Genomic DNA, 17,162 nt, shown 5'->3' on the forward strand with positions numbered 1-17,162 from the left:
GGAGTTCCCCACCTTGCGAAGACTTCTCCCAGTACCTTGTCGTTTATGACCCATTCGTGGTTCTCCTGAAGCAGCCTGCTCAGCGCGTCCGCCTGAACATTCTGCACCCCCGGCAGGTGCGTGGCCGTGATCATCAGTCCCCGGGCCAGAAGCCAGCGCCAGATCGCCTGCGGCTCCTGCGACAGAGTGCGCGATCTCGACCCCCCTTGCTTGTTGAGATAATACATCGTGGTTGTATTGTCCGTCTGTATCAGCAACGAGTTGGTCTGGAAGGACGGATGGAAGGCCTTCAATGCCAAGTACACGGCTCTAAGTTCCAGGAAATTGATGTGGTACGTCGACTCCACCGGGGACCACTTTCCTTGTATCTGTAAGTCTCCGGAGAGCGCTCCCCAACCCTGGAGAGACGCATCCGTCACGATTCTCGTCTCGGGAATGTCCTTGTGGAAGGGAACTCCCCTGAGGAGATTCTCCGCCAAACACCACCATCTCAGAGACTGAAGAGCATGTAGAGACAGCCGGATCTGGTCGTCCCAAGAACCTGTTCTCTGATCCCATTGATCCTCCAAGCACTCCTGCAGTGGTTTCATGTGCAGCCGTGCGTGTGGAGTGAGGAAGATACAGGAGGCCATCGACCCCAGCAGCGAAGACACCTTCCTCACTGTCGCCGATGGAGCGGCCATGAGGTCCTGAGCCTTCCGAAGGAGCGATAACCGTCTCTCCTCTGAAGGAGACACGCTTGCTGACCGTGTATCGATGGAGGCCCCCAAGTACTGTATGCACTGGACCGGAGTCGGGACAGATTTGGACATGTGGACGTGTAACCCCAGCTTGTTCAAGAGAACGCACGTCCTCCGGAAGTGCGCCTGCGCTTCCGAAAAAGATGAGGATATACAGTAAAGGGGGGGATTCAATAAGGTTTTCAGAGGCCAAAATCTGTAATGTGACTTTTAGAAATGCAAGTACCTCTGACACCATAAATCACAATTTCAACTTTTCTCACCAAGCCTATTTATTGACTGCGAGTTATATTTGATTTAGAACAATTTATATTATTTTGAAACAGGGAGAACACTTCCTTAGTATGACAAACACATGTCTTATACATTTAACATATATATCTGTTTTTACAATAACTTGGTGACAACTTAACAAACATGGAAAAAATCTTCAAATTGACAATACTTAAACAAACAATAATAATGTTACGCTACAGTACTCATATCCTATTTTTGGGGGGATGGGGGCATTCTGACCCATTGTTGCCTCCACATTGAATGATTATTATGGTCCTGTGCAGAGTCAGAGAAAAGAATATTTTTCGAAATTGTCGAGGAGAGCGTTTACTGGGTGTATTGTTTTGGCTCTTCTAGGGACGTTATTGTATAATTTTTATCCCAAATATTTCTCGTTCTCGATAAGCCGACGCGTTTCGACCTTTGCTGGAGTTGACCTATATTATATTCATATGGTCTTCATCAGGGCTCGTGTATTGTTCCAAAGGGACATCTTTTTCCTGAAAGAATAATGATGTATCTGATCATAAAGATTGTGATTGTTTTTTTTAAATAATGGATGTTTTTTCTAAAAACCTGAACACATGAGGCACTTACGTGCTGGCGGATGCTGGCGTCTTCTTTTACCTATGATATACAAAGGGGTACACATCTATGAGATAGATGGTTCTCTCATGGTTTCTTGTCTCTTGTTTGCACATGTCAGAAGAAAAAGAGGGGTTTAATTTAGGAAGACTTGACATACCTTTCTGGTTCGCCCGTGAGGAAATGGGACTGGTATGTCGTTCGTTCGCTAATTTTCGGTAGAAAAAAATCTGTAAATACAAGGAGAGCATACCGCTGTAATAAGGAAAATTAATGCCCACTTTATTAGAAGAAGCATTGCTCACCAACTCAGCAATAGAAAACGCACAAACATTATTATCCAAATTGGAAAAGGAAAATACAACTTTAAAAAAAACCACAGAAGAAGCCAAGGGAGCAAAACTCCAAAAGGATATAACCAATTTTTCGGAAATTAGAGTTTATCCCTACTTAGTGAAGGATTATTACAAACAATCCCAAAACACTGGAGCACTTAGAACATACGGAGGAAGAAGTAAGAGACGTTTCCTTACATTCTCGGACGCCTCTTCATCCTCGGGAACATCTAGTGAGAGTGAGGGACCCTCCACTTCCAGAAATAATCAACAAATACCATTCTACCAGCCGGCTCCTTTTTTAGACAGAGGGAACAGCCGACCGAGAGGCAGGTCACGAGCCAACAGATGGTACAATCCCCAATCCAATCAATAACAAGGGGTGATTACAACCCGGAGGAACGTATACCGATGGTAACAGAAGAGACAAACTGTATCTACAATTTATCTGACTATGACTTAAACATTGATGAAATCAATGTCCTACAGAAAGGTCTATCATTCATTCCCACAGTGAAACCAGACCTTAACCAAACGAAAATGGAAATAATACAATTATTCCGCAAAATGCGATTAAAAGTATTCTTCCATGAAAGCGAAGTAATGACACCCAGAAATTTTTCAGGCCTGAAAAATCCATCAACATTCTTTCCAAGCACTAATAACATGCCCATAGAACTCCTAACATTCGAAAAAAATGTATTAAGAGATCTGGATGACCTTGAAAAAAAGAAGATATTTACCAAATGGAACCTCACATAAAATGAGAAAAAGGCTCTGGAACAACTAACATTCAACAAAAGCCTTATCATAAAGCCAGCCGACAAAGGGGGCGGAATTGTAATCTGGCCCAGAGAGAAATACGAGCTGGAGGTACAACGACAACTAGCAGACCACAAATACTACAGGAAAAACAACGAAGACTGGAATAAAAAAATCAAGGATAAACTACTACCCATTATACATATTGGAAAGGAAGAAGGATGGTTAACCAAAAAAGAGGCAGAATACTTGATCAATGACAACCCACGGACACCAATAATGTACGTTCTCCCCAAGGTGCACAAGGACCCAAACAACCCACCAGGCAGACCTATAATTTCGGGAGTCAATTCGATTTTAGAAAGACCAGCAAAATACGTGGACACGTTTTTGAAACCATTAGTCTGCAATACACCAAGTTACATTAAAGATACGATGCAAGCAATCACCATATTGGAAAATCACCCCTTTGATGAAGAAAACGAATTTTTAGTAACTCTTGACATCGTCAGTCTGTACTCTAACATCCCCCAGGAAGAAGGACTGGAAGCCCTTCAAGTTTTCCTGGACAAACGCATCAGGCCACATAATGTACAAACGATCCACTTAATATAGCTAGCAGAAATATGCCTGAAGTACAACTTCTTTACTTTCAATGACACGCAATTCCTGCAAATCATGGGTACCGCAATGGGTTGTCCATTTGCTCCAGAGATGGCCATAATGTTTATGGCCCTCTATGAGGAAAAATGGATATACAACAACAACCCATATGATGGACACATTAAAATCTGGCGTCGATACATCGACGATGTGTTCCTCCTGTGGAGAGGCAATGCACAACAGCTTGAAACTTTCGTAATTTGGCTCAACAACAGGAACCCGAATATTCAATTTACAGTCAACTACAGTAATTCAGAAATGAACTTCATAGACCTTTTAATCAAACACGAAGAAGGCCACATTTACACAACACTGTATACCAAAAAAACTGACAGGAATACATTCCTGCACTTCTCTAGTTTCCACCAAAGAAATCTACGTGAGAATCTACCACTCAGCCAATTCCTAAGGATAAGGCGGAACTGCACAAAGAAAGAAGATTACTTCGAGAACGCGACAATACTGCTAGAGAAACTGGTAATGAGAAACTACCCAAAAAAACTACTCAAGAAAGCTCTGAAACGAGCGTGGTATACCCCACGTGACTCTCTTCTCACCCCGAAGACAGAGAAAAAAAGTACACCATTGGTATGCGTTACTACCTTTTCAGGACGGACAACAGGGATGCAAAAAATCATCCGCAAAAACTGGAACACAATAAGAAGCATACCATCTTTCACACAAACTCCAATACTCGCTTTGAAAAAAAACACAAGCATCAGAGAGAAACTTGTACGGGCGAATACGACTATCCGACAACCAAAAACAACTTTGAGGTCGCTGCTGTCATTACCACCTATCAAAGGTCACAGAAAATGTGGCACCTGCGTATCATGCGACAGCACTATAGAAGGAACCAGATTCATGTACGGTCAAAAATACATAAACCATGAAGACTTCACAAATTGTAATACCCACAACGTAATATACTGCGTCCTCTGCCCCTGCCTATTGGCTTAAATTGGGAAAACTACTCAGCCCATAAAAAACCGCATTTCCCAACACCGCTCGAGGATCAAATGCAAAACACTGAATGGCCCAGTGGTTTCCCACTGTATTGAAAAAAACCACGGCGCAAACTACCTCAAATGGACTGTTCTACGCCACATTCGAGGCAAAAATATTGATGCGCTACTATCAAAAAGTGAAGCGAAAATCATAATGCTACTTGGAACTATCGCAAATGGGCTGAATGAAATGACGGAATTGACACACATTGCATAAAAGAAGGGTTCCAACTATCCTCTCCTCATGGTACACCAAGTTGGAGGTTCACAAGAGGTCACACTCACCGTTTCCACCATGAAGATCAACTTGCTTGGCAACACGGCAAAAAGTGACTATTTGAACATTTAGAAACTTTATTGATAACCACAACTACTCACAACAGGTTTGCAAAACAAACGTAATGAGTTCTCCGGAGGAAACCGAGGTTCCACAATTTTGCGGCAATGCAATAGAGAAAAAAGTGAATAGCATGGAAAATCAACTAACAAGCACACCAGCTGAAGGACATACTCGCTACACGAGAATCTTACCTAAAGTGATAACGGAAGTAATGAGTAGTAAACACACTCGATACACGAGAACCCACCTCGAAGCCACAAAGGCAGTCACCAGTAGCAAACACGTTGCCATAACAATGCAACAATATTGAACGTAGTGACGCCGGAAATATAAATCCGGCCAATCAACATACTCCTCTGAAACGGGGTGTTTTCACATAGCTGAGGACGAAGACGAAGACAACGCGGCACAAGAGAAGAGGCAGTTCCGACTTCCTACTAACCATTAAGGTATGCAAACCACCTCCACGCGACATCGAAATGGCATGAGCACTTGGTATTAAGAATTGCCGCCACGCGAAACGAGTATTCGAGTAACGCCATAGGTTCTTTAAAATCACCTTGCTTGCATGTTCACCCTCCGTATGACCACACGGAACACTAGAGGAAGTCCCAGCCCGTTCACCTAGACCCTTCGGGCATTGCAACATGATAGTCCGCCATGCAATAAATGCAATACATGCATAAGCCGGAGTTCGTCCATACCAAGCTCATTTAAACTCACTTGGGAGCACTAGCCACACATGAAGACACTTAGTGGGCATTCATTTTCCTTATTACAACGGTATGCTCTCCTTGTAGTTACAGATTTTTTCTACCGAAAATTAGCGAACGAAGACATACCAGTCCCATTTCCTCACGGGCGAACCAGAAAGGTATGTCAAGTCCTCCTAAATTAAACCCCCCTTTTTCTTCTGACATGTGCAAACAAGAGACAAGAAACCATGAGAGAACCATCTATCTCATAGATGTGTACCCCTTTGTATATCATAGGTAAAAGAAGACGCCAGCATCCCCCATCCGCCAGCACGCAAGTGCCTCATGTGTTCAGGTTTTTAGAAAAAACATCCATTATTTAAAAAATCTTTATGATCAGATACATCATTCTTTCAGGAAAAAGATGTCCCTTTGGAACAATACACGAGCCCTGATGAAGACCATATGAATATAATATAGGTCCACTCCAGCAAAGGTCGAAACGCGTCGGCTTATCGAGAACGAGAAATATTTGGGATAAAAATATACAATAACGTCCCTAGAAGAGCCAAAACAATACACCCAGTAAACGCTCTCCACGACAATTTCGAAAAATATTCTTTTCTCTGACTCTGCACAGGACCATAATAATCATTCAATGTGGAGGCAACAATGGGTCAGAATGCCCCCATCCCCCCAAAAATAGGATATCTGAGTACTATAGCGTAACATTATTATTGTTTGTTTAAGTATTGTCAATTTGAAGATTTTTTCCATGTTTGTTAAGTTGTCACCAAGTTATTGTAAAAACAGATATATATGTTAAATGTATAAGACATGTGTTTGTCATACTAAGGAAGTGTTCTCCCTGTTTCAAAATAACATAAATTGTTATAAATCAAATATAACTCGCAGTCAATAAATAGGCTTGCTGAGAAAAGTTGAAACTGTGATTTATGGTGTCAGAGGTACTTGCATTTCTAAAAGTCCGAAAAAGATGAGGCCTTGATCAACCAGTCGTCCAGGTACGGGTAGACAAACACCTTGTTCCTTCGCAGGTGCGCCGCAACCACTGCCATGCACTTCGAGAAGGTCCTGGGAGCACACTTTAGCCCGAATGGCAGTACTGTGTATTGATAATGTTTGGCGCCGACTTGGAATTGCAGGAACTTCCTGTGTTTCCGTGCAATGGACACATGGAAGTACGCATCTTGTAGGTCTATGGCACATAGCCAGTCTCCCTGTTGCAGCTGAGGGTAAATCTGATGCAACGACAGCATGCAAAACTTCTCTCTGCGAATCCATTTGTTTGCTTGCCGCAAATCCAGAATGGGCCTGAACTCGTTCTTGTCCTTCTTGCGAACCAGGAAGAAACGAGAGTACAGACCTCTTCCCCTTTGAGACAGAGGTACGTCTTCCACCGCCTTTTTCCGTAACAGGATGTCTGCCTCCGCCTGGAGCTCTCGCAGTTGATACCGCAAGCTTACCGGCGGAATCTCTGGAGGCGGCCTGATGAACCGAAGACTGTATCCATTGCAAACAATATTCAGCACCCACTTGTCCCGAGTAATTTTTCTCCACTCTGCCGGAAAAAATTGAATGCTTCCCCCCACTGGAGTGGGTAACGGTTGCAGGGGAAGTAGATGCTAATGGCCGCGACCCGGCCGGGCCCTTGGTAGCAGTAGCGGACTGCTGGCCCCGTCTACCCTTCTGGCGTTTCTGGAAGGATTTACGGAACTGCTGCTGCTTGTTTTGCTGCTGTCCCGAGGCCTGCCCACGCCCTCTGCCCGCAGACCCGAACCGTCTCTGGAACGGGCGTTTCTTCTTTTCTGGCTTTTCCAACCCGACAGCCGTCAGGGTCTCTGCCTCCGTCTTCATGCGGGCCATCTCGTCGTCCGCATGCTGGCCGAACAGGGTTTCCCCCGAGAAAGGCAGATTGGCCACTCTATGCTGAGCCTCCGGCTTGAGCGAGGTAAGGCAAAGCCACGCATGACGTCGTTGGCGGACGCCATGACAGTACCCATGCGCCGCCAGCAGGGACACATACGCTGCCGCACTGATCACCTGGTTTGAGACCAGCATCCCCTCGCGCAAAGTCTCCAAGAAGTCTTCCCTCTTGTCGCGAGGCAGCAGCTCCGCGTACTGCTGGAGAGACTCCCACATGGCACGGTTGTAACGCCCCAACAGAGCCCCGGCACTTGCCGCCTTCATGGTGGTAGCAGCCGTCCCACAGACCTTCCTGCCCGCCGAATCTAGCCATCGGCTCTCCTTGTCGGGCGGAACTGTCGATGAAGGGGTGGTAGCATGCTGCTTCCTCGCCGCCGTCACAATGACTGAATCCGGCTTAGGGTCCGTCCTCAAAAAGGTCGGGTCTGAGTCCGGGGCCCGATACTTCTTCATAAGCCGGGAGGGGGCGGATTTCGTCACTGCCGGAGTGAGGAACAACTCCATAGCGGGCTCCACCAGTCCCGGCACGAGAGGCAGCAGGGGGCGAGACAGGTGCTTCTTGTGCAGCGTCTCGAATATCACGGACGTCGTAGGTGTCGGTACCGTCACCGTGATTCCCAACTTGGCTGCACCTCTCAGTAGTACCTCCTGGAAGGAGACCAGATCGTCAACCGGCGACACCCTCGTCCCGGGCGAGTCCGACAGCGTCGGCGAGAAGTCCCTGGCAGATGATCGAGTGCGTGATCTGGATCTGCGCCTCCTGTGGCGTCGCCTCGATGTTGACGACGAACGCCCACGGCTCCGCGATCTCCCTCTCCGTCCGGAGCGGGAGCGCGATCTCCTTGGCTTCGGTCTGTCCGCCGGCCTCGGCGATGGTGGCTTACCCTGGCACCGCGGCCTAGGATTTCCCTGCGGCGGCGTCGGATACCTGGGCAACGAGACCGATCGTGTCGGAACTGGTGGTGGGCCCGAAGGCCTGCGAGGCGGAATAGCAGGGGGAGGTGGAGGAGGAGGAGGCGGCGGTGGTGGCATTAGTGGCGGTGGCGGAGGAGGAGGCGGCGTATATACCACTGAGTACCCCGAGCCCGGGGACTCCGTCGAGGGACTCCTGGTGTCCGGGCGCCCCCTGCGCCTCCTCGACGTCGATGAATCCCTCTTCGATGTCGATCGCCTCCGTGACGTCGGAGGCGTTCGACGTCACGGAACGCCTCCGTGACGTCGAACGCCTCCGTGACGTCGATCGCCTCCTCGACGTCGATCGCCTCCTCGACGTCGATCGCCTCCTCGACGTCGACGGCGAACGCCGCCTCCACGGCGAGTGCCTCGACGGCGAGTGCCTCGACGGCAAACGCCTCGACGGCAAACGCCTCGACGGCAAACGCCTCGACGGCAAACGCCTCGACAGCGACAGTCTCCTCTTCGCCGACGGCGACCTCCCCTCGACGGTGAGCGCCGACGCCGGGCCTGATCTCGACGTCGATGCCTCGACGCCGACGTTGACGGCGTTGACGCAGACGATGCCGAAGTCGTTGACGGCGGTCTGATCAGCTCCCTTGGCGTTGAACGTCGACGTCGCTTCTCCCCAGAGCCCTGGGGAGACGGCGAACAGACCGTAGTCATCCCTCTCGACGCCTTAGCCGACGTCATCGACGCCGGTGGAGAATGGGGGCGTTTGCCGGTCTTCCTGCCCCTGGGCAGCCCACCAGAGGCCTCAGCATGGGCAGAATCAGCCCCTCCTGACCCACCTTGTGCCTTCAGCCTTCTGTCCTCCAGGACTTGGAGCCTAATCTTCATTCTTTCTCTCAGGGTCCTGGCTGAGAACACACATCTCACACTCTTCCGGAACATGGGACTGGAGAAGGCAGCCTATACACACCTTGTGTGGGTCTGACTTAGCCTTCTTCCTATCGCACTCTGGGCACTTGTCAAACAAGCCAAGCATGTTGACAACACCAGAAGGAAGTCCCAACACTAAAACACTTGAAAATTTGACAAACATCACCAATAAACCCTTGAAAGGGGAGAGCTCAATGCTCCAGGGTCCTGCTAGCAGAAGCCGGAAAAAAGAACTGCAAGTAAAAAGGGACCTGCTGTGCATTCTGGGATACTGGAAAAGTCCTGGAAAGTTTTCTTAAAGGCACAGTATCCTGTTCTGAGCCACATAATGGCAGCCTATGGGGCTTGTCTGTCCATTCCTTCCTCTCTATCATTCCAGAGGCTTTTGCTGGAAGAGGCAGGTTTTTCTCTGTGGAAAAAGCTGGACAGGCAGTGCTGTTGGTGGTTGTTGGTGGAATTCTTTCTAGTTGAAGTACTGGACAGTGTGGCCTGTGGATATAGGCTGCATTATCTGTCTTTGAAATTCGCTCTTAAGTGTAGATGCAGGTCTGCATGGCTTGACAACTTAAAGAGATTATTTTTATTGCTCCGGGGTCCGCGCACATGGGCGGGACTATTCACTAGATTATGACTATACACAGAGATCCCCTACTACAGAAGGCCCAATTTCATTCTTGTCCACTATTTGTTCTCTGACCAGGTCCCCAATCTTCGGGACCCAGGCAGGTCTTGCCGATACTGCTTTCACTTCCCCAGTGGCGGTGTGTTTCACTTGGACATTGCTCTGTAAAGCTCTGTATTCTTTTAAGTCCTGTAAACATCCAAACGATCATCGATGTCAAATGGAGTTTCAGCCGCCACTGTGCTGATACTATCGAGGTCTGGTACCCACATTCTCACCTCAAACAGGAGCCCACAAGGTGTACGACCCACCCCAGGGATTTTCTTGGCATGTTATTAAGTGCCCTCTGGACCCTGTATGGGTGATTGACCCAACTGCCACCCAATCCTAGTACCCTAGCTGTTAAGGATTGCTTTAAGTCCCGGTTCCTCCTCTAAATGACCAAAGTTCCTACGGGATGGTAGGGGGAGGAGCACCGCAAGGCCACACCGAAACTTCCTATGGCTTCTTTGTAAGCCCGGGAGCTAAACGCCCGACCCTGGTTGGAATGTAGTGTTCCAATTGCATATGTCCCGATAAAGACTCGTAAATCCTTTATAACACTTCGGGCGTCAGCCGAGCACTGGAGCAAATCTATAGGAATCTAGAGCATGAATCCACTACCACCAAGATGTACTTGTAAGCCCCTTCAGAGTGTAAGGGGCTGCAGCGATCCAAGTAGATACATGCAAGAGGTTTGTCGGAGATCAATAAATGTGTTTGCAGTGGATGTGCCACCGTTGAGCCTTTCATCTGCTGGCAGATGTTGCATTTGAGGACTGAGTCCTTGGTCAGTTCAGTGAGACTTGGCCACCAGTAGCGTTGCTTCAGTAATGCAACTGTAGCAATAATCCCTGCCTCTTCTGAACCCAGACCCTCAGGTGCAGCTAGTATCAAGCCTAATCTGCGATCAGTGTTTGGTATTACTCTATTCCTCACTCCTGGAATCTGAGCATACGGAATGTTTTGTGTATCTAACTTGCAGGAGTACTTGAATGGATAACCTTTCGGCGGTGCTGAGATGTTGCATGTGGCATTGACAGCTATCACAGTTGTTCCATCTATCCTCATACTAGAACAAGTGATTTCAGCAACGGGAGCAGTACGAACTGTTGCCTTGGTGGCTTCATCTGCCATTGAATTCCTTCAGCGTGAACGCCAACACGCTGATGACTCAATATATGAAAAACATGAGCCCGTGGCAAGCCTCTCTTCAGCTTCCCAACTTGTTCCCAAAGCATCTTATGCATGATTGTACAACCCATGGCATCTCAAAACCCATTTTGGTCCCAATAGTGAAGGTATTTATTGTAAGACTGAACACAGAAAAATGAATCACACACGATAAGTGTGAAGAATTCGAGATTCATATTTTGCAGTTCCAGCATCAGACCTTTTAATTCTGCCAGCTGTGCTGTACAGTCCCCAAGGGACTGTGAGTGTGTTTTTTCAGGAAGAAACTTTCCGTCCTACATGCACCCTTTCACAATAGCACATGCTGCAGAATATTGCTGTTTCAATCCTATGGCAGGTTGAGCAGATCCATCGGTATAAATGATACATTCATATCCATCTGGAAGCATTATTTCATTCGGCAGAGGATATTCTTGTTTGTCCTGCTGGAATTCTTGTGTTTATAATGTAGTACCAAATCTGTAGACTACATCTGTTACAGTGAGAGTTAGCCAATTGAATCCATCTTGGATGTATGGCCTTAGCATTTAGAATTCTTGCTTTAGTAACCGTCTCTAGGGTCGGTACTTGGGTGACGACAATTATGCGTTTTCCCCGAGCCAGGGCGCGCGCGCTCTCTTTCTTTCTCTCTCTCTCTCATTACAGCAGTCTGTACAGCTGTGAGAATTTTCTCAGTGGATGCAAAACGCATTTTGGCATTTTGTATAGATGTGATTTGTATGCTATAGGTACCGTATCACCTTCATTGAAAGTGATGTAGGTGTACCCGGTTGGTCCAGCTACTACAAGGATCACCAGGTTAGTTGTGTTAACATGTGTGTGTAAATACCTGGAAGCTAGCATGTCAGCTTGTACAGGACGTAAAATATCAGTATGTTCCTGTGTCCAGTGTTGCACTGAAAAGTCAGGTCTAATTAAGTTGTAGAATGGTTTTACCCTTTATGCATAATCAAAAATGTAAGTTCTGCCAAAATTAAAAAATCCTTAAATGGATAGTAGTCTCTACAGAGTTGTATGCGGTTGATCAATGCACATTTTTCTAAAAAGATTGTCGCCAGGCTTTTGCCTTCACTTGATACCTCACATCCAAGAAACAGGACACTGTAGTGGGCTATTTTCGATTTTTTTAAAATTAAATTTGTAGCCCAGGTAAGCAAACCCCACTATTATGTTGTTCACTCTAGCCAAATGTTCCATTAATTTGTCGTCTGTCATATACATATCATCTACATAGGAAACCTGCCTTCTCATCAATACTTTGAAGTAACTCTGTTACTCTGGCTGAAAACAGCTCAGGGCTATTCTTATACCCTTGTGGTAAACGACAATATTGCATCCGAGACACTAGCGCTGAAAATGCAGCCAAATAAATATTTCTAGGTGAAAGAAAGCATTTGAGATGCCTAGCGTTGTTTTTTTTGTCTGCATTATGTTATTCATCAGTGCGGCACTGTATGCATTCTGCACTGCAAATGTGAGTGTGGATGCATTTAAATGTCAGTAATCTAAGACTAAACAATATGAATTGTCGGGTTTTATTACGGGAAACAAAGTATTATTCATTGATGAGGTGCAATTCTCTATGATACCCTAGTACTCAAGTTGATCCAAGATCTCGGACTTGTTTTTTTGCTTCATGTTTAATTGGGTACTGTCTCTGCGGTTTAGGGGTTGTTTTTAACGGGAACTCGTGATGAGGAGACTCCTCATCCCACCCAACATGATTGTGGCATAGAGCAGGCGTTAAAGTCAACACCCACTACTGCGCGTATACATTTTTAACCGATTTTGCTATGAGGTAGGAGAAAGCAGGTAAAAATTACTTTTTTCCACGATTAGGCAATCTATTACAAATTCTTTTCAGAAAAAAGAATGTTGTAACTATGTGTCAGATCCTCCCAAGAGACCCTTCACCAGTCTTTGTATGTCCCCCTTCTATCTGGAGCAGTATTTTGAGTAAAAGATGTGGGGCACTTATTCTCGTATCAGGTGTTTCCACTGTGATATACTCACTCAGCGCTACTACTTCCAGAAAATTCATCGGGTTCTGGGGAGCTATTGTGACTTCTGCTGTGCTGTCCAGCATCATCACTGCCCATTCCCCGTTCAGAGGCAGAGTCCTCACCGGCCTGGGCATTTCTGATCTTAATCTCTGCTAGCTTTTTATTTTTGAATCAAGGTTTTGTTGATTTTTGTTTATCTTCTTGTTTGATGATGTAGTCTCCTTTTTGGCTTGACTCGCTTTTCTGATCTTTGCTTGGACTGTCCTCTCTCTGAGCATTTTTCAGATTGATTCTGAAAGGAACGAGAGGAACATGTATTAGTATGCTGTTATCTGTCAGGTTTCCTAATGTTATGACGGTTTCTGAGACAGTATCTCTTTTTAGTGTGCTCTTGTTGAGGAAACCCAGTCCGTGATTGTTGTTTATTTTGTTTATAATTTTTTTGTTTATTGTCCCATTTCTTTTTGGAAGAATCGTGTTCTTGCTTAGAGTTATCCTTTACAGAATTACCCTAAACCACTGGTTTCCCGGGTCTGGCTCCCAGATTATCTCTTCCCAGAGAAGCGTATGTTTCTGCAATATTCTGAAGTAACTCCCTCTCCTGTTGTATAGGAGTAAATTCCCTCAGGCGTTGGCGTATAGCCATCGCTGCTGCATCCCCTTTTATGTTGCTTAACATAATAGCAAAAACGTGGGAAAAATTAACTATTAGTTTAATCTTAATGTCCAGGGAAGGTTCTACCCTGTACCCATTCTGTATTTGTTTCAATACATCTGGTATTACAGCTATTGAAGGGGTACCATGAGTTCTGGTGTAAACAGCAGCAAAGACCATACCCCAAGTGGCACAATCTTCAATCTGGGAAGCCATCCCCATCGGCAAACAAATTGTTACAATTCTGTGTTTTTCCTGTAGGCCCGTATGAGGAAAAAACGATTCAAGCTGTGCTGTTTTTTGTGCTATCCAGGACGGTACTTCCTACCGGCTGCGGGGAATTTTTCCCATTACGGCATTCTATACCCGTAGTAGCCAATTGAGGTTGTGCAGCCTGAGCAGCCTTCACAAGTTGAACTATAAGTGTTCGCATTATGAATTGTATAAGATTTCTGAAATTTTTACTAAATCTTCGTATAGTGTGTGCATTTCTGCTGCTGGTAACCTGTGAATGTCTGGGTGTAGTATATACTGAGCTAAGACCGGCCAGGTAGCTCCTTCTTTACAGAGCGGACCGATTCTTACGTTTTCTACGGTGTGGGGGAGGGCGCCTTTAAGCCAATTTTTATGCTCTTGGTAAGTTAGCAGGACTTCTATGTCCACGTATGGAAATTATTCATTCAGTGTCTCATCTTCAATGTACGTGTGAAACAATTTTGTGCGTGTACTTGTAAGTGGAAATGTAACCCAAGAATAAAATACCTTTGTCCTGAATGCTTTGTTGGCCTCGACCCCGAAGGTAACATCTCCACCCGTTGGCAGGAGGCCATGTTGTAATACTTTCATAGTAACTGTCTGTCTGCAATTTTAGAGCAGCTACTTGTACTTCCATGTTTGGACATTTGAAAAAATGAACAGGTATTTTATGAAAAATGAATTTATAGAGATTTGGTTAGTACAATCTGGGAAAAATCTTTAATCCTCAAAGCTTGATAAAACCTATAGCCAATACATAGGACGTATCTACTCAGAAGAGGCAGATTCCCTTTTCCCGCTAATGACGTCTCCGGTTTAATGCGAGTAGTTGTCTCTGAGAAAGCACGACTAACTACTCAGATTTGACAGTTAAATAAGTGCCTAACCAACATTGGAGGTGCCATGTCGTGTAGTTCCTACTGATCCGTAGGATCTGTGCATTATATGGCCAACATAAACTAAGGGCTTGGTGTCAAGACTGATTCCGCACACCCACACAGGATATGTTGGCTTATAGACCAGCTAACTCACAATGCCACTGTAAGCCCACCTAACCGACCAGGAAGCTAACAGTTTCTAGCAACCACTGAACATGACAACTGTGAACACTCAGGGATCGTGGAAACAGTACAGAATTTTTCATTTAGTCCCTAGTGCTCACTTATTGTCAGAGAAGTATACCGAATACGTATTTCGTATACGTTTTCAATATATTTATTGAACCAATGGTATTTTTCTATAAAATACATTTGCTGCAATGATTAGGAGATAGAAGCAAATAAAGGAGATTACATGCACCAAAAGAGTAAACAGTAGATACATTTCTACCATGGTGCTGAAGCAATGAACGCAGATATATATGCAAAACGGTATCGTACTCCTACGATGCGGATCCTACACTAAGTGTACCTAGAGTGTGTATGGGTGTAGAGCCAAGAATCCCACCAAGGGACAATCCAACTTCATTACCTCATAGGAGAGAGTGAAGGACCACGTCTTGGTCTCGACTTGAACACCTCTCACAGAATGTCAGGCCTGTGCATGGTGATTTCTCCGCATGCAGGGACCTTCAGTGTCAGCAAAAGTGCCTCCTCTACCAATCTATCGGTATGCCTATTGTTTATAATAAAAAGTAACCTTCGCGATGTGTGTGGTAGATTAGTGATGTGTGTGCTAGATTAGTGATGTTATGGATATGTAGCTAGTGCTGTCACCCTGTGGATAAAGATAGGACGACCTTTGTACCTAATGTGTAGAGATACCCAATACAGGATGTTCAAGGCATTGTGATAATGTTGACGAAGCTGGATGTTTAAATAAATTAATACAACATTGTCATGTATGCAAATGTGTGCAAAAGTTCACAACTGAAATGTTATTTTCTAGTACAATGTAAGGAATAAGCTACCTCGCTTCATGGGTCTAACTCGGTAATATAACAGGATTTTTCCCCTTTGAACTTGTGTTTGGCCATCCTGTTATGGGACCACTCTGTCGTGTTAAAGGAGGTTGGGAGAAGTCTCTCCAAGAACCAAAACAAGATATTGTGGACTATGTGCTAGGCCTAAGGTCCAGAATGGCAGAGTACATGAAAAAAGCTTCCCAAAATTTTGAGGCCAGCCAGGGGCTCTAGAAGCACTGGTGTGATTAAAAAGCTGCACTGGTGGAATTCCAACAAGGGCAAAAGGTGTGGGTTTGGGAGCCTGTAGCACCAAGGGACCTCCAGGACAGGTGGAGTGGAGACCTTACCTCATCTTAGAAAAAAAAAATGAGGCCACCTACTTGGTGGACCTGGGCACAAGCAGGACCCCCAAATGGGTTATCCATGTGAACCGCCTGAATCTTTTCTATGACAAGGCTGACATAACCATGCTGATGGTTACTGATAGGAATCAGGAGACAGAGAGTGAACCTCTCTGTGATCTCCTCTCTTGCACCCCAAAGATGGGTCAGTGGATGGAGTTGTCTATTCAGACACCCTCACTGCCCAACAGAAGGCTTACTGTAGGCAAGTCTTACAGCAGTATGCTAGGCTCTTCTCCTTAACCCTGGACAAACACACTGGTGTACTTAAGTTGTGGACACTGTAGACCGTGAACCTGTCAAAAACAAAATCTATCTGCGATCTGACCAAGTTAAGGAGAGCATCAAAGCTGAAGTCAGCAAGATGCTGGAGTTGGGGTTTATTGAACCCTCTGAGATTCCCTGCCCAGCCCCGTGGTCTTAGTCTCCAAACACTATCCACAGGGTCTAAAGAGAGAGATTAGGTTTTGTGTGGACTACAGAGGTCTCAACTCTGTCACTAAGACAGATGCTCACCCCATAGACAGAGATGAGCTGATGGCTAAATTAGGTGTAGCCAAATTCCTTAATACCTTTGACTTAACTGCAGGGTACTAGCAAATTGGCAAAGCCCCAGGAGCCAAAGAAAAAACAGCATTCTCAACACCTGATGGGCATTATCAGTTTACTGCTATGCCCTTTGATTTAAAGAATGCCCTTGACACCTTCCAAAGATTGGTGAATCAAGTCCTTACTGGGCTGGAGGCCTTAAGTACAACATATCTTGATGATAATGCTATCTTTAGCTCCACTTGGCAGGACCACTTGGCTACCTGGGTAAGGTATTACAGGCCCCGCAAACTGCAGGCCTAACTATCAAGGTGTCATGTCTCAGGCATCCTGTTCCTTAGGTTGGAGCTGGATT

At 45.7% G+C, this 17,162-nt stretch overlaps 1 protein-coding gene across 3 annotated transcripts in view; it reads right to left on the reverse strand.

The window, feature by feature from the left end:
• OSGEP (O-sialoglycoprotein endopeptidase) overlaps nucleotides 1-17,162 on the reverse strand; it is an 871,251-nt gene that overhangs the window by 521,448 nt on the left and 332,641 nt on the right. Inside the window, exons 7-8 of one of the 3 annotated variants that reach the window (XM_085611967.1) lie at nucleotides 1,762-1,831; nucleotides 1,614-1,643 (exon numbers count right to left, since the gene is read on the reverse strand). The exons of the other annotated variants lie outside the window; for them this stretch is intronic. Of the exons in view, the coding sequence (XP_085468093.1) occupies nucleotides 1,614-1,643; nucleotides 1,762-1,831 (100 nt within the window). The remainder of the gene's footprint in view (nucleotides 1-1,613; nucleotides 1,644-1,761; nucleotides 1,832-17,162) is intronic. 3 annotated transcript variants of the gene reach the window in all.

Source organism: Triturus cristatus, chromosome 6, assembly GCF_964204655.1.
Source record: "Triturus cristatus chromosome 6, aTriCri1.1, whole genome shotgun sequence".
NCBI lineage: Eukaryota > Metazoa > Chordata > Amphibia > Caudata > Salamandridae > Triturus > Triturus cristatus.